This window comes from Cherax quadricarinatus, chromosome 29 (genome assembly GCF_038502225.1).
Source record: "Cherax quadricarinatus isolate ZL_2023a chromosome 29, ASM3850222v1, whole genome shotgun sequence".
Classification (NCBI taxonomy): Eukaryota; Metazoa; Arthropoda; class Malacostraca; order Decapoda; family Parastacidae; genus Cherax; species Cherax quadricarinatus.
This window is the reverse complement of record NC_091320.1, coordinates 24,232,158-24,257,591: the sequence shown is the minus strand read 5'-3', so window position 1 is coordinate 24,257,591 and position 25,434 is coordinate 24,232,158. Positions and strand designations below refer to the sequence as shown.

Genomic DNA, 25,434 nt, shown 5'->3' with positions numbered 1-25,434 from the left:
ACAATGCCTGCACTTTAAAGGAGGGGTTTGGGATATTGGCAGTTTGGAGGGATATGTTGTGTATCTCTATACGTATATGCTTCTAAACTGTTATATTCTGAGCACCTCTGCAAAAGCAGTGATAATGTGTGAGTGTGGTGAAAGTGTTGAATGATGATGAAAGTATTTTCTTTTTGGGGATTTTCTTTCTTTTTTTTGGGTCACCCTGCCTCGGTGGGAGACGACCGACTTGTTGGGGGGGGGGGGGGGGAATACTTTTATACTATTTACAAATAAAAATCAGTGCCTCTACATAAGTGACATTTATGGATATCGAGGTCTGACTGCTATACAATTCCTCTAATTGCTCTATCATTAGAAGATAATGTGAAAATTCCCTTACGTCAAAGCTACATTCCCATCTATGAAGCAAATATATATTTGACCTAATTCTGCCATTTAAGGCAAGATTTACAAGTTTCATACATGACAGGCATTTTCAGGCTTTTAATCATGTCAAAAAGAATCAACTTGAAATGTCAAAGCAGATGGGCAAGGAAAAAATCAAATAAGCAAAGGAAGGATAGCCCCAAATCCTTGCACCCAGACTTTCACTAGCATGAAGGCACTTTCTTTGAAGGGTCAGGATTTTAAGATCTTAATACTTACTGACAAAACTTCTTTTACAAGAGCCTTGTCTGTAGACATCTTTGCTTTCTTTATTGGAGACACCTCTGTCCCTACCCAGGTCACCAATAGGAACTTTGACCGCTTGCTCATCTCGTCTCCTGTCTGGAACAATGCAAGTAAAATTTGAGAATACTCATTTCAATTAATTTTCCAAGTCATTAAACCCTAAATTGGCTTCGATAAATTAAAGTTTACTATCTATAGAAAAAAAAAAAGCCATGAAAATTACATTTAAAAGTTACTTATTTAATGATTAAACAAATTTTATACAGCAATGTTGAAAAATACATTAAGCTTTACATCCATTAATATTTTTTTTACAGCTTATTTACTGTAGAGGACAACAGGAAAAGGTTGTATACAGCATAACAAAGGAGGGTATCGTATTCATAAAATTAAACTAGGTAAGCAATTCAGGAAATACTGTATACTAAATAACATGCCTGCAGGCGAATGTATGCAAAAGCTCTCTCATCGTCACCAAACTGTGCCTTAAAGTCATCAAATGTCTCGCCCTTTGCAGACACTATGACTTGGCTCCCATCATACTTGAACACTGCCCTGGAAAAGCAATTTCAAATAAATATTTTAGACATTAAAGAAAGCTGAAAAACCATGTGTTCATATTTTTTTTCAAAAAGTTCCCTGCTTTTATTTATTACAGGTATAACAATTTAAAGAGCCAGAAGTGAAAAGACTTGCCTGTGCATTCTTCCGTGCTGATGCATTAGTGTTTTTAAGATACAATACGACTAAATTAAACTTGCCATATTTTTTAATGAAGCTTATTCTGGACCTGTTACTACTAAAATAATGCTTAACTAACTGAACAGGAATAGCTAAATTAATAATTCCATGGAAATCATTCTTTCTTCTCAGCACTGTCCTTTACACTTACTTTCTTAGAACCCACGCTTAGAAAAACGAAATTTGGCCAAATGACTAAAAAGTGTAAGCAAAGCATGAAATGCTCCCACACTGAGGAAAACAGTGCACCAAGTTGGTGGCATTCTGAAGCTCTATCATTATTATTACATGTATAACAGCAAGCGAGCTTCAGTTCCCTAAATTAATAATTATAATATGTAATAAATAATAATACATAACACGTAACAATTCAGAATGCTGCCACTAGTTGGCGCAGTCAATGGCAAAACATCCGGTAAGGAGTCCACATGTTTACATCGCCATGGGAGTACTTCTCTCATGCTTGCATTTTTTTTTTTTACAGCTATTTGGCCAAAATTTTTTCTAACTATGGGTCCTAAGAAAAGTGCAAAAGACAGTGCTGAGAAGAAAAAGAGGACAATTTCCATGGAATTAAAGCAAATTGCGTCAAATTTCAGCAATCAAACAAAAATTGTATCATCACTAGTCATATTATGGCCTATTTTATTCATTCTATAGTACATGTATATCATGTTTCTCTGTTAATTATATTGTTTATTATGTCATATTAGATGAATTTTGATAGATAAATAAGCTGTAGAGTTACATTGAAATATTTTGTCCTGCTGCTGGGACAGATTAATGGCATTTCAATTAATTTATTTGAGGAAAATTTATTTGATATACAGTGGTACCTTGGGATACAAACTTAGTAATTCGTTCCAGAAGGCTGTTCGAGTGCTAATACTGAACGAATTTGTTCCTATAAGGAATAATGTAAATTAGATTAATCTGTTTCAGACCCCCAAAAACACACTTAAAAAAGCACTTACATAAATACACTTACATAATTGTTCAAGTTTTGAGTTGTTCGTATCCAGAGGTACCATTGTACAAGCAAATTGAGTTATAAGCTAGGTCACGGAATGGATTAAACTAAAGTCAAGGTTCCACTGTATCACCAAAATATTCAAGAAGTTATAAATGCCACTTTGCTTCTCAGCCTTCTTTTCTCCAATTTAAAGAGTATATACATGCAAGCATCTCTGTACACATGTACACAGTATTTTGCAAACACTGGCCATCTCCCCAAAAATACTAGACACACCCAAACCAAAATGTTCATCACTCATTCAATGGCTATCTTGTCAGAATGAGCACAAATAATTCAAATGCCCCTCTAAACTAACATCCTCACCTGTCCTACATGTACGCTTTGGGTAACTAGTTTTCCAGAATCCCTCCTGAAATACAGTGGACCCCGACATTCGATAAATCCGACATTCGATGCATTTTAATGCAAAAATTTCGCCTCGACATTCGATGGAAAACCCAACATTCGATACGATTCGTACGAGACGTGTCCACGTGTGGCCTGAACTGCCCCATGTGTGCCAATGTTTACAAGCCAGCCAGTATGCGCGCATCTAAGGATACATTCGATACATTCCATATTATCACTATTTTTGGCGCTTGTTTCTGCAAAATAAGCAACCATAGGCCCCAAGAAAGCTTCTAGTGCCAAGCCTTCGAGAAAAAAGGCGCTAATGACTATTGAAATGAAGAAAGATAACTGCAAAGTACGAAAGTGGATTGCGTGTGTCGGAGCTGGCCAGGTTGTATGGTAAACCCCAATCAACCATCTCTACTATAGTGAGCAGGAAAACGGCAATCAAGGAAGCTGTTGTTGCAAAAGGTGCAACTTTGTTTTTGAAACAGGTCACTAGTGTTAGAAGATGTTGAGAGACTGTTAGTGGTGTGGATAAATGAAAAAGAGATAGCAGGAGATAGCATCTCTCAAGCAATCATTTGTGAAAAGGCTAAGCAGTTGCATGATGATTTGGTAAAGAAATTGCCTGCAACTAGTGGTGATGCGAGTGAATTTAAGGCCAGCAAAGGTTGGTTTGAAAGATTTAAGAATCGTAGTGGCATACACAGTGTGGGAAGGCATGGTGAGGCTGCCAGTTCGGACCACAAAGCGGCTGAAAAATATGTGCATGAATTCAAGGAGTACAGAGGCTGAAGGACTGAAACCTGAACAAGTGTTTAATTGTGACGAAACAGGCCTGTTTTGGAAGAAATTGCAAAGCAGGACCTACATTACTCAGGAGGAAAGGCACTCCCAGGACATAAGCCTATGAAAGACAGGCTTACTCTTCTGATGTGTGCCAATGCTAGTGGTGATTGCAAAGTGAAGCCTTTATTGGTGTATCACTCAAACTCCCAGAGCATTCAGGCAAAAGAATATCCTCAAGGCTAATTTGTGTGTGCTGTGGAGGGAAAACGGTAAGGCATGGGTCACTAGGGAATTTTTCTATGACTGGTTACACCATGCATTTGCCCCCACTGAAAAATTACTTAATTGAAAAGAAATTAGACCTTAAGTGCCTCCTGGCATTAGACAATGTCCCTGGTCATCCTACAGACTTGGCAGAGTGACTTTCTGGGGACATGAGCTTCATTAAGGTCAAGTTTTTGCCTCCTAATACCACTCCTCTCCTGCAGCCCATGGACCAGCAGGTCATTTCCAACTTCAAGAAACTGTACACAAAATCTTTGTTTCAAAAGTGCTTTGTAATGACCACAAACTCAACTGACTAAGAGAGTTTTGGAAGGATCACTTTAACATCCTCAATTGTATAAACCTTATAGGTAAGGCTTGGGAGGAAGTGACTAAGAGGACCTTGAACTCTGCTTGGAAAAAAACTGGCCAGAATGTGTAGACAAAAGGGATTTTGAAGGGTTTGAGGCTAACCCTGAACATCCTATGCCAGTTGAGGAATCCACTGTCGCATTGGGGAAGTCCTTGGGGTTGGAGGTTAGTGGGGAGGATGTGGAAGAGTTGGTGGAGCAGGACAATGACGAACTAACCACTGATGAGCTGCTAGATCTTCAACAGCAAGAGGCCACACCTGAGGAAACTGCTTTAGAGGAGGGGATAGAGAAATTGAAGAAGTTGCCTACTTCAAAGATTAAGGAAATGTGTGCAAAGTGGCTTGAAGTGCAAACCTTTTTTGATGACAATCACCCTAATAAAGCTATTGCAAGCCGTGCTGGTGACTGTTACACTGACAATGTTGTGAACCATTTTAGGAAAGTCATAAACGAACGAGAGGTACAGGCCTCTATGGACGATATGTTGTGCGACAAAAGTCCAGTGACAAGCTGATCCTAGTGGCATTAAAAGAAGGGAAGTAACCCTAGGAAAGGACTTGCTACCTCAAGTCCTAATGGAAGGGGATTCCCCTTCTAAACATTAACACCATCCACACACTCCCCTCCTCCCATCCCATCAATCATCACCAGATCTTCATTAAAGGTAAGTGTCAATTATTCTATTGTTATTGATCTATTGTTATTGTAATTATTCCATTGCATTAAACTTAATATTTCATGTGGTAAAAATTTTTTTTTCATACTTTTGGGTGTCTTGAACGGATTAGTTTGATTTCCATTATTTCTTATGGGGAAAATTAATTCGACTTTCAATATTTTCGACATTCGATAGCTCTCAGGAACGGATTAGTATTGAATGTTGAGGGTCCACTATGTACAGTGGTACCTCGGGATACGAACAGCTCAAACCTCTAATTATACAAGTGCTTTCGTAAGTGTATTTTTGGGGGTCTGAAACGGATTAATCTGATTTAACAAGAAAAGGCACAATACCATGACTGGAAAGATACACAAATAACCCGCACACAGACGAGAGGAGCTTACGACAACGTTATGGTCCGACTTGAACCATTTACAAAGTCACACTAACAAGTAGAGCAGGAAGGGTATACATAGGCAAGAAAAGAAGTAATAGTAGTAATAGTAATAATAGTAATAGTAGTAATATGTAGTAATAGTAGTAATAATAGTAATAGTAGTACAGTGGACCCCCGGTTAACGATATTTTTTCACTCCAGAAGTATGTTCAGGTGCCAGTACTGACCGAATTTGTTCCCATAAGAAATATTGTGAAGTAGATTAGTCCATTTCAGACCCCCAAACATACACGTACAAACGCACTTACATAAATACACTTACATAATTGGTCACATTCGGAGGTAATCGTTATGCGGGGGTCCACTGTACTAAGAAAGGGGAGCACTGCAAGGGAGCTAGGTGCCCACAGAGGGCAAGAGCAAGAACAGAGGGGGAAGGGGGAATAAATAATGAAGGAACAAAAACACAAGGCAGAAGAAAGACAACCCAAAGGAGAAAAAGGAAAGAAGAGAAGAAAAAGGAAGAATCTTGTTAGTGCGACTTATAAATGGTCACAAATTGGACTGAAACGTCGTTGTAAGCTCCTCTCTTCTATGTGCAGGTTATTTGTGTAATCTGATATACATTATTCCTTACGGGAACAAATTCATTCAGTATCGGCACTCGAACAGCCTTTAGGAACGAACAAAATTTGTATCCCAGGGTACTACTGTTTTTTGCTCAACCTTATCCATTATGTCAAGCCATAAAACCTTTTCTTCACCCCAATCTAAAATGGAGAATCCTGCTCAATGTTCAACTTTCTAGCACTAAAAAACCTTTATTGTCACTGCCCACCTCCTCCCCCACATCAAATTCAACACCTTCTATCATCTTAAACCACCATTCTAAATCCCTAAACCTCAAAACTCCACAACACTGAATTATACTTTTGGTAAATAATCCCCTACAACTATCTTATAATCTATACACTCTCCAGATGCTCTCAATATTCACCCTACACACTGCTTCAACATTACATCACTGCTTTCCATCCCCTCAAAGCAATGTTTAAAGCCCATGCCTCGCATCCACAAGTGTGTTAGTATGACTATACTTTGATATACAGTATTTAACTCAAAGCTCCTCTATATATTTTTTCAATAAATTTTAATTATCCAAGACTGAATAGCACACACTAAGAAAGCCTTTCCATGCACAACAATTTTGGATGTACCTTTTCGGTTTAATTTATATGTATATAAAAAAGTTTAAGAGCAGACTTTATTTCTCCTGTACATTGTCTATAGTGTTAATCCCTACAGTGTCTACCACAGCTGTATTTAGCCTTAGTTTTATTTAAGCCTTCATGCAGTTTGTAACCTTTAAATTTAACCACTTCCAATCAATCTTTAACCTTCTCTTTCAGAAACTTAAAACAATCAGAAGTTTCAATTACTATATAACAAGATGTGCAGATAATATGATTAATTATAGTCCTTACCAGCTTTAAGTGGTGATGACAATTGTCCATGTCCATAACTTGCCCAGTTAACAAGTACTGTACAAATTTTTCCCAGCTACAACTCAGTGTTAAATGACTAAACTAACATCGGTACATACATTACCGATTTCTATACTTTGAGAAACCTTAAGTCTTAGGAAAATTAAAGATTTTAAAGCTAAATTACAGAAAGATTCCCTCCAAGTTAGTCCAATGGAGCACATTGCTGTCAGGCATAAGGTATTAACAGTCCAGAAAAGAATCCCCTTACTAAAGGAATAAGCCATGTAGTCACCCATCCAGTTACTGGTTAGAGTAAACTGATAACCTAGTAAATACCTAACAAACTGCATCAGTAAGGAGTTGAAGACAACTACAGGACATGAGTAATTATCAAAGCTTGTGAATTTTAAAAAAACAAATCCTTAAGTAACAATCTTACACTAAAGTGTTGAACCATTTTCTACACAATCCCCCCCCCCCCCAAAAAAAAAAAAAAATTACCATCTTTCAATATCCACAATTAGCCAAACCTTTGCAGGAGAATACCTGTGTGTTTATAATAAATATTTCAACCACTAAGGTTTTGTAGTTTATACTAGTGCAATGTTTATGCTTGGAACTTTATCACAGGCTTTGTATATACAAACTATAGGTTGAAAGAAGGCAAAAAGATAAATGCTTAAATATTTGGACTAACAAGGAATTCCTAACAATACATATTAATGAATAACTTAACACCTCAATCATCCAGGAGACTAGAAATGGGTTCAATAACTCTGCTCGTAAGGCACATGAACAAGTCAGTTGATCCAAGAATTTGGTCCTCGTTACCATGCACAAGAGTTGAAGATCTGAAGCCGATTGCATGATGTGTTCAAGATATGAGCAAAATACGTATAATAAGGCAAGTGGAAGAAAATCAGAGCCTCCAAAAGGTACCCCTTTGGGGACAATTATAAATATAATTACATTTTTTTTTTTATATATTTTTTTATTATCACACTGGCCGATTCCCACCAAGGCAGGGTGGCCCGAAAAAGAAAAACTTTCACCATCATTCACTCCATCACTGTCTTGCCAGAAGGGTGCTTTACACTACAGTTTTTAAACTGCAACATTAACACCCCTCCTTCAGAGTGCAGGCACTGTACTTCCCATCTCCAGGAATCAAGTCCGGCCTGCCGGTTTCCCTGAATCCCTTCATAAATGTTACTTTGATCACACTCCAACAGCATGTCAAGTATTAAAAACCATTTGTCTCCATTCACTCCTATCAAACATGCTCACGCATGCCTGCTGGAAGTCCAAGCCCCTCGCACACAAAACCTCCTTTACCCCCTCCCTCCAACCCTTCCTAGGCCGACCCCTACCCCGCCTTCCTTCCACTACAGACTGATACACTCTTGAAGTCATTCTGTTTCGCTCCATTCTCTCTACATGTCCGAACCACCTCAACAACCCTTCCTCAGCCCTCTGGACAACAGTTTTGGTAATCCCGCACCTCCTCCTAACTTCCAAACTACGAATTCTCTGCATTATATTCACACCACACATTGCCCTCAGACATGACATCTCCACTGCCTCCAGCCTTCTCCTCGCTGCAACAGTCATCACCCACGCTTCACACCCATATAAGAGCGTTGGTAAAACTATACTCTCATACATTCCCCTCTTTGCCTCCAAGGACAAAGTTCTTTGTCTCCACAGACTCCTAAGTGCACCACTCACTCTTTTTCCCTCATCAATTCTATGATTCACCTCATCTTTCATAGACCCATCCGCTGACACGTCCACTCCCAAATATCTGAATACGTTCACCTCCTCCATACTCTCTCCCTCCAATCTGATATTCAATCTTTCATCACCTAATCTTTTTGTTATCCTCATAACCTTACTCTTTCCTGTATTCACCTTTAATTTTCTTCTTTTGCACACCCTACCAAATTCATCCACCAATCTCTGCAACTTCTCTTCAGAATCTCCCAAGAGCACAGTGTCATCAGCAAAGAGCAGCTGTGACAACTCCCACTTGGTGTGTGATTCTTTATCTTTTAACTCCACGCCTCTTGCCAAGACCCTCGCATTTACTTCTCTTACAACCCCATCTATAAATATATTAAACAACCACGGTGACATCACACATCCTTGTCTAAGGCCTACTTTTACTGGGAAAAAATTTCCCTCTTTCCTACATACTCTAACTTGAGCCTCACTATCCTCGTAAAAACTCTTCACTGCTTTCAGTAACCTACCTCCTACACCATACACTTGCAACATCTGCCACATTGCCCCCCTATCCACCCTGTCATACGCCTTTTCCAAATCCATAAATGCCACAAAGACCTCTTTAGCCTTATCTAAATACTGTTCACTTATATGTTTCACTGTAAACACCTGGTCCACACACCCCCTACCTTTCCTAAAGCCTCCTTGTTCATCTGCTATCCTATTCTCCGTCTTACTCTTAATTCTTTCAATTTTAACTCTACCATACACTTTACCAGGTACACTCAACAGACTTATCCCCCTATAATTTTTGCACTCTCTTTTATCCCCTTTGCCTTTATACAAAGGAACTATGCATGCTCTCTGCCAATCCCTAGGTACCTTACCCTCTTCCATACATTTATTAAATAATTGCACCAACCACTCCAAAACTATATCCCCACCTGCTTTTAACATTTCTATCTTTATCCCATCAATCCCGGCTGCCTTACCCTTTTTCATTTTACCTACTGCCTCACGAACTTCCTCCACACTCACAACTGGCTCATCCTCACTCCTACAAGATGTTATTTCTCCTTGCCCTATACACGAAATCACAGCTTCCCTATCTTCATCAACATTTAACAATTCTTCAAAATATTCCCTCCATCTTCCCAATACCTCTAACTCTCCATTTAATAACTCTCCTCTCCTATTTTTAACTGACAAATCAATTTGTTCTCTAGGCTTTCTTAACTTGTTAATCTCACTCCAAAACTTTTTCTTATTTTCAACAAAATTTGTTGATAACATCTCACCCACTCTCTCATTTGCTCTCTTTTTACATTGCTTCACCACTCTCTTAACCTCTCTCTTTTTCTCCATATACTCTTCCCTCCTTGCATCACTTCTACTTTGTAAAAACTTCTCATATGCTAACTTTTTCTCCCTTACTACTCTCTTTACATCATCATTCCACCAATCGCTCCTCTTCCCTCCTGCACCCACTTACCTGTAACCACAAACTTCTGCTGAACACTAACACTACATTTTTAAACCTACCCCATACCTCTTCGACCCCATTGCCTATGCTCTCATTAGCCCATCTATCCTCCAATAGCTGTTTATATCTTACCCTAACTGCCTCCTCTTTTAGTTTATAAACCTTCACCTCTCTCTTCCCTGATGCTTCTATTCTCCTTGTATCCCATCTACCTTTTACTCTCAGTGTAGCTAAAACTAGAAAGTGATCTGATATATCTGTGGCCCCTCTATAAACATGTACATCCTGAAGTCTACTCAACAGTCTTTTATCTACCAATACATAATCCAACAAACTACTGTCATTTCGCCCTACATCATATCGTGTATACTTATTTATCCTCTTTTTCTTAAAATATGTATTACCTATAACTAAACCCCTTTCTATACAAAGTTCAATCAAAGGGCTCCCATTATCATTTACACCTGGCACCCCAAACTTACCTACCACACCCTCTCAAAGTTTCTCCTACTTTAGCATTCAGGTCCCCTACCACAATTACTCACTTGGTTCAAAGGCTCCTATACATTCACTTAACATCTCCCAAAATCTCTCTCCTCTGCATTCCTCTCTTCTCCAGGTGCATACACGCTTATTATGACCCACTTCTCGCATCCAACCTTTACTTTAATCCACATAATTCTTGAATTTACACATTCATATTCTCTTTTCTCCTTCCATAACTGATCATTTAACATTACTGCTACCCCTTCCTTTGCTCTAACTCTCTCAGATACTCCAGATTTAATCCCATTTATTTCCCCCCACTGAAACTCTCCTACCCCCTTCAGCTTTGTTTCGCTTAGGGCCAGGACATCCAACTTCTTTTCATTCATAACATCAGCAATCATCTGTTTCTTGTCATCCGCACTACATCCACGCACATTTAAGCAACCCAGTTTTATAAAGTTTTTCTTCTTCTCTTTTTTAGTAAATGTATACAGGAGAAGGGGTTACTAGCCCATTGCTCCCGGCATTTTAGTCGCCTCATACGACACGCATGGCTTACGGAGGAAAGATTCTTTTTCCACTTCCCCATGGACAATAGAAGAAATAAAAAAGAACAAGAGCTATTTAGAAAAAGGAGAAAAACCTAGATGTATGTATACATATATATGCATGTGCGTGTCTGTGAAGTGTGACCAAAGTGTAAGTAGGAGTAGCAAGATATCCCTGTTATCTTAGCGTGTTTATGAGACAGAAAAAGAAACCAGCAATCCTACCATCATGCAAAACAGTTACAGGTTTTTGTTTCACAGTCATCTGGCAGGACGGTAGTACTTCCCTGGGTGGTTGCTGTCTACCAACCTACTACCTACATTGACCAATTCCCATCAAAGCAGGGTGTCCAGAAAAAGAAACTTTCATCATTCACTACTATCAAATGCTCACGCATGCTTGCTGGAAATCCAAGCCCCCTCGCACACAAAACCACCTTTACGCCCTCCCTCTGAACTTTCCTCAGCCAACCCCTACCCCGCCTTCCCTCCACTACAGATTTACACTTTTAGTCATTCTGTTTCGTTCCAATCTCTCTACATGTTCGAACCACCTCAACAAACCCTCCTCAGCCCTCTGGATAATAGTTTTGGTAATCCCACACCTCCTAATTTCCAAACTACAAATTCTTTGCATTATATTCACACCACAGATTGCCCTCAGATATGACATCACTGCCTCCAGCCTTCTTCATTGCAACATTCACCACCCATGCTTCACACCCATACGAGAGTGTTGGTATAACTATACTCTCATACATTCCCCTCTTTGCTTCCATGGACAAAGTTCTTTGTCTCCACAGACTCCGAAATGCACACTCACCCCCTTTTCCCTCATCAATTCTATGATTCACCTGATCCTTCATAGACCCATCTAATGACACGTCCACTCCTAAATACACCTACCACCCGACTTACGACCTGCTCGACTTACGACCACTCTACTTACGACTGTTTTTTATGCCAAATTTCTGGGAAATAACTATTTGTGTTGTACACAGTGTTTATCCTAAACCTTACAGTATAAAATACAGTACTAACAGCATAAAAAGTAAAGTAAAACATGAAATACCAAAATAAAACAAAAAGTCATTACAAAAATGTGATGTTGATATTCAGTAGTAAAGTTCGACTTATGGTCGTTTCTACTTACAACCGGTTTCTCGGAACCGAACTCCGTCGAAAGTCGGATGGTAGGTGTACTTTATCTGAATAAATTCACCTCCATAATCTCCCTCCAATCTGATATGCAATTTTTCATCATATAACCTTTTTATCCTCATCACCTTACTCTTCCCTATATTCACTTTTAATTTTCTTTTACATCTTTTCTTTCTCTCAACATACCAGCCGTATCCCACCGAGGTGGGGTGGCCCAAAAGGAAAAACGAAAGTTTCTCCTTTCAAATTTAGCAATATATACAGGAGAAGGGGTTACTAGCCCCTTGCTCCCGGCATTTTAGTCTCCTCTTACTACACGCATGGCTTACGGAGGAAGAATTCTGTTCAATTTCCCCATGGAGACTTAAAATATTATTAGAAACAAAAGAAAGCCACTAACATGCAGTGCATTTCAGGCAGATTAATCCTAATGCTTAAAGACAATTTAAGAACTAGACATAGAAGACTCGGCAGACGATGCAACATCCCCCCCAATGAAAAGCAGGGGTGTCGCTAGCACGTTAAGAGACAATACAATAAGTGTCAGGGGCCCGAGACTGTTCAACTGCCTCCCAGCATACATAAGGGGGATTACCAATAGATCCCTGGCTGTCTTTAAGCAACACCAGGAATGACAAACTGTGGCAAACTTTGCTCTCCAAGAAGATAAAACTGAACAAGATAAACTATCGGACGCAGTAATAGTTAACAGTCCACTTTTTCCCAGTGATATGAACCAAACAAACAGTAAAGAAATTACTCTGCAGATCATAAAGGACCAAACAAGTGTTATTGTACCTGAGTCTGAAATAAAAGAAGCCAGGTTACTAGGATCCCATGGTAGAAAAAGTGTTATGCTTAGATTCCACTCACATGACAGGAAAAAAGACTTAATTATTGCATCTATTAAAGTAAAGAAAGAGGTATACATAAACGAGTGTCTTACCAAAAAACGTCAGAACCTCCTGTATAGAGTAAGAAAACTTAAGCGGGAGAATAACGACACAATACACCAATGCTTCACACGGGATGGGAAAATTCTTGTTAGGAAAACAAATGTAGGTCAACTGTACACAATCACGAACGAGAATGATCTATCACGATTTCTCAGGGATACTAATCTTACAGAGAATAACTAAACAATGTCCAACTTAAAAGCCTACGTAGTGTAGTGTATGTTTTGCTCCATTATTGTTCAAATTTCATTGTACAATCTCTTAGTATTTAAATAATCAACTACCTCTTTTTGTGATTTTACTAGTAAGCATAAGTCACCTTATGTAATTTTCTTATTTACTATTGTTTGCTTAAACATTAGCTGAATTGATACTTTCTCTGTCCATATTACTACCTCATATTTTTTTAAATACTATCAATTGATATTACCTACTAAAATTAATAATTATCATTTTTACTATAATTTCAATTTACTCTTAACATTTTTGACATTTAATAACCATTACTTGTCTAATTACCTTTACCTGTTTTATACCACATTTACTATCTTAGAGTACTCTTAATTACCTTGTACTGCCATATAACCTCTAGTATAACTACCAGTGCAATATTGAATGAAATAAACATTACTTTTTCACTTTTTTTGTAATCATTATTACTTACTAAAATTTTATTAAACACCATATTTACTACCAGTCAATTTTACTTTTGTACATTAAACATTATTTTATACTTCCCATAACATTTTGTTGCCAAATTTTCAAGTTTGCATATTCAACTCCAACCTTTATATTATCCTTTGTACCTGTCTACCATCTTACTATCATATTATAACCAAGACATTACCATTATTCATTGTTCTTACCTGTCCATTTAATTTTGTTTACCACTACTTGTTTTTTTAGTCACTTTTTATTGTGTGTGCAATTAGTGTATATTCCAATTACTTTTTTGCAAGTACCAATACTATCTTTTGCTAGCTAGTACCAACTACCTTTTTTTTTTTTTTTTTTACTTTTTATTGTGCAATAAACTGCTCAACTTATTTAATATTACAAATCAGATCTTACTCCTAAACCAATATTATTTCATAGTGACTATCTGTCCATTTAACTTGTTTACCATTACTCAATTGTAGTCCCTTATATATTTTTTGTCCTTTATTTTAGCTTTATATAACTACCTTAGATCATATATTCGCAATTGTTAAACTAATCAAGGTGCTATTCTCAGGTGCTAAAGTTAATAAGTTCACTATTTTGCCATTATACTCCAAAGCTCATTTATTTGATTACCACTTTATTGTTCACCACAACTTATATTAGTCCCTTTTATATTATAATTTTATATTATAATTCTAACTTTAAAGAATTACCTTTAAAGTACTACCTACTATCATATTCCCAAGCTCCATTATTTGATCATCACTTTATTTGTTCACCACAAATTATTTTAGTCCCTTTTATATTGTCTCCTTTATTTTAGCTTTAAAAAACTACCTTAGCTCATTATTTTTTACATTTGTTAAATAATTCAGGTGCTATTTTTTTTAGCTTTAGAATATTTACTTTATTTTTTACTTAATTCTAACTATAGATTCACTACAAATCTTATGATTACAAGCATTGATCCTGATACCAACCTCTTATTTAATGACTTAAATGATTCAAACAGTTACTGTAATTACTACACAGCAGAACAATCAAAGGCACTTCTCAGAGCCAACAACAACATAACTATCTTTAACTACAATATCAGATCTTTAAGCAAGCATTATGATGACCTCCTAGCATTACTAAATTCCTTGCATGCCAATATGTCCATCATTACACTAACTGAAACCTGGCTAAAGCCTGATACTACAGATGTCTATGCCATTCCTGGTTACACAGCCATACACAACTGTAGGCCAGACCAACAAGGGGGTGGCACAGCTATATACTACTCAGACCAACTAGAATGTATCACTAATACTTGCACAAGGGATGAACATGGGGAATATATAATAGCTAAATTCAAATCCAAATACCTACAAAAACCTCTCACAGTGATAAACATCTACAGAATTCCACAATCAAACATTAGCCAATTTAGTCAAAACCTAGGAAGTATGATAACTGATGCACGCATGAACAAAGATCACTTACTACTCTCAGGTGACTTCAATATAAATCTCCTGCAAGACCAGGACCCACACGTTACTGAATTCACAAACACAATGAGTAACTGCATGTTGCTACCAACAGTAACAAAACCTACAAGAGTTACAGAGACTAGTGTTTCCCTACTTGACCACATCTGGACCAACACCATATCCCCTTTAAAATCAGGCATAATTACAGATAATACCACAGACCACTACCCTACTTTCCTCATAACAACTCTTGGTAAAATACCCCAAGACACTACTAAAGTCACCTTCAGACTTCACAATGAGGCAGCCATTAATAACTTCACAACAGCAGTAACAAACATTGACTGGCACACTGAGCTAGAAATCTATACAGATATTGACGAATGTTTTAATAATTTTCTAAAAAAGACCCAATACCTTTATAACAAGCACTGCCCTAAAAAAACTAAACAGATGACAGCTAAGAGACTGAACAGTCCCTGGCTAACACCCAGCATTCTCAAATCCATAAATACAAAACACCGATATGAAAAACAGTACAGAATGGGTCACATAACCAGAGACCAAACAAAACGTTACTCGTCAATCCTAACCAGCCTGATAAGAAGGGCAAAAAAATTGTATTATGAGAACAGATTATCCAACTTACGAGGTGATATAAAAAAGACCTGGAAGACCCTATCAGAAATTCTGGGAACAAAAAAGATATCACGACATAGCGAAATAAAATTAGCAAAATCAGATGAACCCCAACTCCCACCAACAGAAACAGCAAACAGACTCAATGATTTCTTCTCCACTATAGGTCAAAACCTTGCCAATAATATCCCAAGCTCAGATACCCCACCAAATGACTACCTCACTGGCAACTACCCGAACACACTGTTCCTAGCTCCGACTAACCCATACGAAGTCTCCCTTATTATCAACGCACTGAAAAACAAGGCAGGAGATTTAAATACCTTACCACCCTTTATATACAAAAAAGCGTCACAAGTACTATCACCAATCATTGCAACACTCTTTAACAAATCCATTGAATCCTCCACCTTCCCTACAGTTCTCAAAATAGCAAGGGTCACCCCGATCCATAAAGGAGGAGACCAAACAGAGTTGAATAACTATAGGCCAATATCCAATTTACACCCTCTCTCAAAAATCTTCGAAAAATTAATTCATAAACGAATCTACTCCTACCTCATCTCCCATAACATTCTCAACCCCTGCCAATTTGGATTCAGGCCTAATAAAAATACTAATGATGCTATTATACACATGCTAGAACATATATACACTGCAATAGAGAAAAAAGAAGTCCCACTGGGGATCTTCATTGACTTACGTAAAGCTTTTGATACAGTTGACCATGACTTGCTCCACGTAAAATTGTCACACTATGGTATTAGAGGGCACTCCCTCAACTACCTCAAGTCTTACCTCAGCAACAGAAGCCAATATGTGTACGCAAATGGGGCAAGCTCTTCCGCACAACCAATTACAGTTGGTGTCCCACAGGGAAGTGTCCTTGGCCCTCTTCTCTTTCTCCTATACATAAATGACCTACCAAATGCTTCGCAATTACTCAAACCCACACTTTTTGCAGATGACACCACATACGTCTTCTCTCACCCGAGCCCAGTCACGCTAGCCAATACTGTAAACACCGAATTACAGAAAATATCTACCTGGATGAGGACTAACAAACTTACACTAAACATTGACAAAACCTACTTCATTCAGTTTGGTAGCAGAGCTACAGATGTACCTCTTAACATAACGATAAACGGATCACCTATCACAAAGCTAACAGAGGGAAAATTCTTAGGAATCCACCTCGATAATAGACTCAAATTTCATACACATATACAACAAATTTCTAAGAAAATTTCCAAGACTGTAGGCATACTATCGAAGATACGGTACTATGTTCCACAGTCAGCCCTCCTGGCCCTTTATCACTCTCTTATTTACCCCTATCTCACCTATGGAATTTGTGCATGGGGCTCAACAACAACTAACCATCTCAGACCACTAATTACCCAACAAAAGGCTGCAGTTAGAATGATAACAAATTCTCACTACAGGCAGCACACTCCACCAATATTCAAAACACTCAACCTACTCACCATACAAAACATCCATACTTATTATTGCACTTATTACATACATAGAACACTTAACTCTGATATTAACCCTCCCCTCAAACATCTCCTTGCCAACCTCAACAGAACACATGACCATAATACAAGGCACAGATCACTCTTTGATGTTCCTCGTGTCCATCTCACGCTATGCAAAAACTCAATGCACATAAAAGGCCCTAAAATCTGGAATTCATTACCTGTAAATATAAAAGAAACACTACCTGTTTATAAATTCAAGTCTCTTCTCAAAGTTCACTTACTCACTCAAAACCAAATAAATACTGAATAACTGAACCATATAAATTGTATATCCTAAATGTTACTCACAATTATATCACACAAATGTTAAACCTAACTTTGTTATTTTTTTTAAATACACTACCTAACAGAATACTCCATTCTACTGAATGAACAGCAATGCATGCAACCATATGACCTGTCTTTGTAATACTCATTTGTATTTTATAGTTATCTGTTTACAATAATGTCTTATCACTGATTTCATCATTGCTTAGTTAATCTTAAGTTAATTTTAAGCCAGCCCGTAATGCTATGCATATAAGTGGCTTTGGCATGCTGCTCTTACCTGTATTTTTTTGTACCTCTGTATGTATGCTAAAATTTCTAAATAAATAAATAAATAAATAAATAAATTCGCCACACAGTGGCTTCATCAGTCCATACAAAGGAAAATCTTGAAGAACAGGAGGAGAATGAGGTAATCAGTCCCTCAACCTTGAGTCGATGTGGTCAGTCCATCAATCTATTCAAGATTGATGGACTGACCACATCGACTCAAGGTTGAGGGACTGATTACCTCATTCTCCTCCTGTTCAAGATTCTCCTTTGTATGGACTGATGAAGCCACTGTGTGGCGAAACGTTTCCTCAATAAAGATACCCAAGAGTTGCACATGTGTAATTTATCAACCCCATCTATAAATATACTGAACAACCACGGTGACATCACACATCCTTGTCAAAGGCCTACTTTTACTAGGAAAATCTCCCTCTCTCCTACATACTCTAACCTGAGCCTCACTATCCTCTTAAAAAACCTCTTCACTGCTTTCAGTAACCTACCACCTATTCCATATAGTATTTGCAACATCTGCCACACTGCTCCCCTATCCACCCTGTCATACACCTTTTCCAAGTCCATAAATGCCACAAAAAAAAAAAAAAAAACACCCTGTTTACCCTTATCTAAATACTGTTCACCTGTTTCTCTGTAAACACTGTCTACACACTCCCTACCTTTCCTAAAGCCTCCTCGTTCATTTGCTATTCTACTCTCCGTCTTACTCTTAAATTCTTTCAATAATGATTACCATACGCTATCAGGTATACTCAACACTTATTCCCCTATAATTTTTTCACTTTTTTGTTCCCTTTTGCCTTTATACAAAGGAACTATGCATGCTCTCTGCCAATCCCTAGGTACCTTACCCCTGCCCAAGCCTGAGAATCTTTAATCACTCAAAACTTTGTTAATTAAATGCTTCAAATATTGTACTGAAAGTAGCAATTCAGTAAAATTTCTTCTATGAAGAAATATAGCAGTTTTGTCAAATATTGTCAAGACAGAAAATAAGACCACTTATTTCCACTGAATGATACAAGGTGTTATCCAAGATACAACATTAAATTAGTGCATTTTTATTGGACAAGTAAATTCTGAACGAGCTTGTGCTTTGTTAGCTCATCTTGCTCTGTACAGGCCTTTAATTTACTGCAGACTCGAGGCGAGTGACTGACGGGCTCACTAGTTGCCAATGTTCCATTACTTTGCTTCAGAATAAAATTATGGATAACCATTAAGTTAGACAGTCCTCGATGACGCACTGACTTTCTTGGGTTATCCTGGGTGGCTAACCCTCCGGGGTTAAAAATCCGAACGAAATCTTATCTTATCTTATGTACTGTGTTGGTGTGCGTGTGGATATACGAGTAACTACAATCGTCAGTTTTTTTTGTTTTTTTTAAAGCAGATGTATAATATTTTTACAGCATCTACTGCTATCTACCATTTTCACATTAAAAAAAAAATTACTCGTTAATACCGTGGCACCCTTAGTTTATATGAACCAGACATACTAAACCTAAGCTTAAGGTTATCAGTTTAAGAGATACTTGATAATTAAACTTGTGCAGCTTTCACGTCTAAAAATACTTTTCTTTAAAAGTCACAGGTCAATAAAAAACACTGCCTTCACGCCAAGTGCTAATGTATAAGTCAGTGGATGGCCATGCACTACCCCCCCCCCCTAATAAGCATTTTCATATGTAAGGAAAACCACTTGCCTTGACATTACTGTAAAGGTTCCTGCTTGCTTAGAAAGGTTGCAGGACGAACCACGACGTGCAGAACTAATCAACGTGTCAGTATCTACCACCTACGATTTGTTCAACAGCTCAAACACGCCACTTCAGTCATTTGTTAAACCTTCAAGTCCTTGAAAACATACTTCTGGTATAACTGTAAAGTTGTATTTACTACATTATCAAACAAAATACAAAAAAAGTACAGACCTGCCATACTAGTTTCCTAGAGTAATCGGACAAGGCTAACATCTCGCATGAAAGTAACCTTTTTTTTTTATACACTTTCCATTAGTGAGAACCCAGGCTACCATTACGTGTGGTTTCTCTCGCATCAGCATCTCTAATTTATATGAAGCTAAATCTGTTCGGGTTGACAATGGGGGGGGGGGGGGGAGGGGCCCTCTTCCAAGATCTAATCGCCAAATCAAGTACTTCGTGTAGTAATACAAAACCCTACTCCGCATACTTGTCAACCAGTCTAGTAACTGGATTTGTTGCAAGTATACTAAAATACCAGGAACTAAATTACCAGTCTTAAGTATTTCCACATTATTAAGAGGCTACATGCCTGGGCAAATTTTTAACAAAATACATTACGGTCTGAAGAGGGTATACATTTGAGCAGTACTTTACAAGAGATTCTGTAACTCAAGTTACCCTTTCATCTCCACACGAGTACCAGCTATTCAATAAAGCTTTCCAAGTACTGTGGATTACCGAATCCAATTTTGCTGTTTCTGTTAAGAGCCGAGCCAAATTTGACTACAACAGCTGAACATCTACAACTTAACATCAGCTCTTTTAAGATTACACATTATCTAAAATCAGACTACAGACTGTTCTACTAATAAAGTCTAATCACTTAATACTTTTTCCTTCCCCTCCCTCGAGTAAAACTCCCCTAAGACAAAGTTCAAGTGTTAGTTTTCTTGTTTGGCACCAACTCTCCTAGCAATTATAAATTTTACATAAAATAACTTTACTTACCAAAGTAAATTTTGTTTAATAACACTTCTTTAGGGCGAGATACAATCCGGTTAGCATCAGCTATAATTACTTGAACAAGCAGTAAGAAGTTGTACTTACCAGTTACACTCAGACTTGTCGTCACGCACGTCACTGTAGGCATCCCGCAGACCGTCCCGATCTACCTGCGTCATGGCCATTACCTGAAACAACCATATCATTTAAGTAAACTTTTAAATAAAATTAAGCAAGCAAGAAGCGTATGCTCTCTAGTATCCTTTTAACTTAGACTCTCCCCCCCCCCCACAACTCTTCAGTCTCTTCCAGCCCTTCCAAGGCAAGAGAGCTCAGTCATGCCGATTAAACTGTTGATATATTGGAGCTACCCTTCGTTCATTTTAATTAAACTACCCTTCGTTCATTTTAATTAAACTATTATTTTGCATTAACTAGGTGCTGTATGACCCCTATGACATTAACGTTTTCCCCATGAATATAATCACAGATCCTGGCACAAACCTGTCACCTTCTTCCCTCTCCCTGGCAACCTGGCCTGAAAATCCCCCCACCCCCACGCAATGCAGTTTATTTCTATCATTACTTGGTAGATATGACACATAAGCAACATTTAGGCAACTTTATTTCGAAACGTTTCGCCTACACAGTAGGCTTCTTCAGTCGAGTACAGAAAGTAGGCAGGAGCAGTAGAGATGTGAAGACGATGTAATCAGTCCATCACCCTTGAAGTCGTAGATTTGAGGTTGTTAAATGGTAAACAATACCTGTCGGTATTGTATACCATTTAATATCATTACTTAATCGATAATTAAAATAAAAGCCGCTTAAGTCAGAGTCGCTCAATTATTATTATTATTATTATAATCAAAAAGAAGCGCTAAGCCGAAGAGTCGCTCAAGCGTTAGTATCCCCTCGTGGTGTGTAGACAAACGCGCGCGCGCGCACACAAGCAGGACAATAATTATAGCAAGAATTATGAAAAGGAAAATTGTTAAATTTTATATATAAAAATGACATTACAGTACCATATGTAAAATCAGTTCCTAATGGCTAACTACTTTCAGGCTTATAAGAGTACATCCATTTCTTAAAGTTTTCAAACACAGTAACGCGCGTGAAAACTATTTCCTATTGTGCAAAATAGAAGCTGCATTACTTTCTAAAACGTCAGTATTGTGGAAAATACTGTATATATTTTCCAGAAATACAGTAGTTACATGTAAATAGATGGTCATACTGTATTTAATAAAAATTATGTTATCGAAAATGGGAAGCTGCGCCTGGGCAGAGGAGACTCGCCATGTTTGAACGAGACAACACAAACTTTAATAATAAGTTTTTTTTCGTGCTCTAGAGGTAAAATTGGGCCGACACCTCAAATAGACGGCGAAATTGTTGGATGTGCATTCCTGCATAACTTGAGATATCAGGCGACTGGACAAGACATTTCCAGGAACCTCAGATAAGTCTTATGTTATAACTCTGGCCAGTGTTATTTTCATTGACAGACAGTGAGGTTTTCTGACTATGATGCACATTAATCTCCAGTCAAATTGGCGAGTGATATTAAGATATTCTCCTTCTGTTGTATGTGTATATATATAATCCTTTATTTAATATACAGTCCACAAATTTTTATTTACCAGAATTCCTGGTGATGTATCTTGTGGATATGACAGTTGTAGGTATCGAAGGGGGACATTTTTGTGACCTAGGTGTCCCAAATTCCTACTTGTCTATGTAACTGATAAATAATAATTATCGTTATCATCATTTACTGTTATGTACATAATGAGTTACATTCAGATAAATGTAATTTTCCACAAGTATTACACGAGCTTTAAAGGGACGATCCTTGAGACAGCAGGAGGAACAAATAACCCGTCTTCATTCTACAGTTTGCTATAGTATTTGAAAAAGATATTGTATGAAAACTCAGGTTGTTAGTATATTAGCTATTAGGATATGAACATTAAGTTTCTCTTAATTTACCAGCTAATAACAGTTACAAAAATACGGGAAAAAAGAGTAATGGTAGCACGGAAAATGCAGACATTACTCCGTGCTGGTCATGCCCTATCAATAAGACCAAACGGTAGTCTAGACAGGGATGAGAAGATGGAGGGAGTGAGGGGTTAAGCTTCCGTGCATGGCGCTTGCTGCTGCAGTGGTGGGGGAGGGGTGACAACTAATTGCTTTTCCCCCCACCACTCCCCCTCACTTTTCTCTGGATCATGATGACCTTTATCAAATTCTGCATTGACCTACTCTCCACACTGCAACAGCTCAAGACCCTTGTGGCCAGCAAGGTGTCCACTCACTGCAGTTAGTGAAAACTGTTTCCTGTCTCTTTATACACAAGAATAAGAACGAAGGAGCACTGCAGCATCTAAAAATTACTGCCAAATCAGTAATTCCCAATTTCCTTTCTAAATCTAAATTTCTCCAATTATAATAATACATTATCGAGTAGGATACTTTCAAAGTGTTATTTATATATTTATTCCTGTTTTTCATTTGTACATTACAATCTAATTCTGAGGCTCTTCAAAGTGCACGTCCAGTGCCTTCAGCTTGCCTTCAAATGAAAGACGTGCACGAACTCTTAACATTTTACCATTATAATTGTTTGAAAGTACCGAAAAAAAGTTGATTAGAAAGATAACAGAGGTACCATCAGTTTCTGCAAAAGGGTTAATCATATCGAATAAAATGATACTGTAGCGTGATTGGGGAGGCTGGGATGTGTACATGCTCTAAAAGAGCAACCCCCGATTTCTTGGATATAGGATCCTCCAGCACTAATGAACTCCTCCCCCTTCCTTGAAATGTATGCACATCCAAAGATAATTTCAAATAAGACTAGTTTCCGGGAAACATTGGGTTAGAGGTATTCAAGTTAGAGCCAAGAGCAGGAGTTTTCCCAAATCCTTTGATCAAAAGCCCTTCCCCAACGTCAAGGAACTTCCCTCGAGGGAACATTACTAATGCTGATGTGTAGAAGCTAGTCTTGCGAGGAAATGCTTTTAGTATAATCAAAAATTGGATTGCACAATACAATAATCAGTGCCGCGGGCAAACACTTTCTCAGGTGTTGCACAAATAAACTCACTAAGACAACATGTTTAACTAGGGTGCCCCTCCCAAACCACCCAGCCGAAACAGGTTGTCAATGCCGTTAGCGGGTTTTCCCCCCCACACAAGAGTAACAATGATCCCGTTTGCGTGTCAAACAGGATATCATGCTGGTTGCATTTAAGGTAACCAATGAACCTTGCATCATTAACATTTTTGCTGTTGGACCATGACAAACTTTGCATTTTTTTTTTTGGGGCAAACTGCATGAATGGGAAAGTGTTGAGCATTATCGTTAGTGATTCATAAGGAAGCACTAACTAAATCATAACAGCTGGGAAATATTTTGACTCAAGGAGAAGGTAACTCCAATTTTATAAGCCGTTCATAAACAAACGTGCCCCCACCCTTTCAGGGCAAGTACTGAGCAGCAATATCTTAATGGTGTCAAATTTTAATGAAGTCATGCTGGAATACAATCATCTTAGGACAACAGTTTTATTTTCTATTACACTAGAACTGGAAAATACATTTTAATTCCACTGCTGTTTGCCGGAGGGAACTACCACTAGCAGCGAGTTCAGGATGGAAGATTTTTGGTCTAGAAATACTATTAAGAAATTTATCCGGGAGAAAGATTTCGAGAAAGATAATACTAAACAATGTTGCAGATATACTGTCCATCAGGCAACAGCAGCAGCAGGCGGCAGCGAAGGCAAGAGAGGCGGCTCCTATGAAGGTAGGTGGCCTCGACCCAGTAATGGTCAGCCCAGATAATCCGCTCTAATTAAAATTCGCCCATTATACAGCAGTCATTAACAGACTCGTGTGCATGATATGCAAATTATATTTATAAGTTAGTTTCTATTAAAACCAATAATAGCAAAATCTGAAGATATTTAAATACAAGTTATTGGACATTATGTATAAATTTAGAAAGCATGTTCCAAGAATGGGTGCGAATAGCTTGCTTAATCAGTACCTATTTCTGCAGTGCTTTAAACATCAGTCTTCCCTATAAGTTTTATTTTACTTTACACTGCTACTCCCTAACCCCCCTTTCAGTTTACCATTCCCATTCTTCCCACTACACGAGGTGCTGGCGTATGTTAACTACAGCTCGGCTGCAACAAAACCTTTAAAGCTGTCGTAGCTATTGAACCCACAGTGGAACTCTCGACGATATCCGCATAATTCTACTAAAGTAGATTTTTTTCCCCACCGAATTTATGGGCAATGAGCGTTTATCCTACCTTCGCTCATTTCGAAAACCTTAATGAGATTTCTTTGGCGACCTACGACAGTTTGCTAATACTCTGGAACCTCTTTAATATTAGACGACTGGGACAATTAAGACTACCTGCCCATATGCTCTACACAATGAACTGAATCTTGATCCTTCGGTTGTGAACGGAAGAATATCATCGAGTTACGTATCACCCGATTTTCATCATGCTTGATGGAATATGACAGGAAAACCTAAGTCAGCTTTTTCTCCTGCGATGCAACATTTAAGAGCGATAAACTATGCAAGTTAGCGACAGAAGTAATGAAATTTTATCAAAGGAAGAGGCAGACGGCTCGTTCCTTTTGATCAAATTTCTTCAATAGCATCAGCACACTGGCTCTTTTACAACAATGATCAGTTTCTAG

The 25,434-nt window shown here is 38.0% G+C and overlaps 1 protein-coding gene across 1 annotated transcript in view; it reads right to left on the bottom strand.

The window, feature by feature from the left end:
* LOC128690533 (coactosin-like protein) overlaps positions 1 to 25,434 on the bottom strand; it is a 150,548-nt gene that overhangs the window by 7,460 nt on the left and 117,654 nt on the right. The window contains exons 2-4 of the mRNA XM_070089654.1: positions 20,809 to 20,891; positions 1,113 to 1,230; positions 649 to 771 (exon numbers count right to left, since the gene is read on the bottom strand). Of these exons, the coding sequence (XP_069945755.1) occupies positions 649 to 771; positions 1,113 to 1,230; positions 20,809 to 20,891 (324 nt within the window). The remainder of the gene's footprint in view (positions 1 to 648; positions 772 to 1,112; positions 1,231 to 20,808; positions 20,892 to 25,434) is intronic.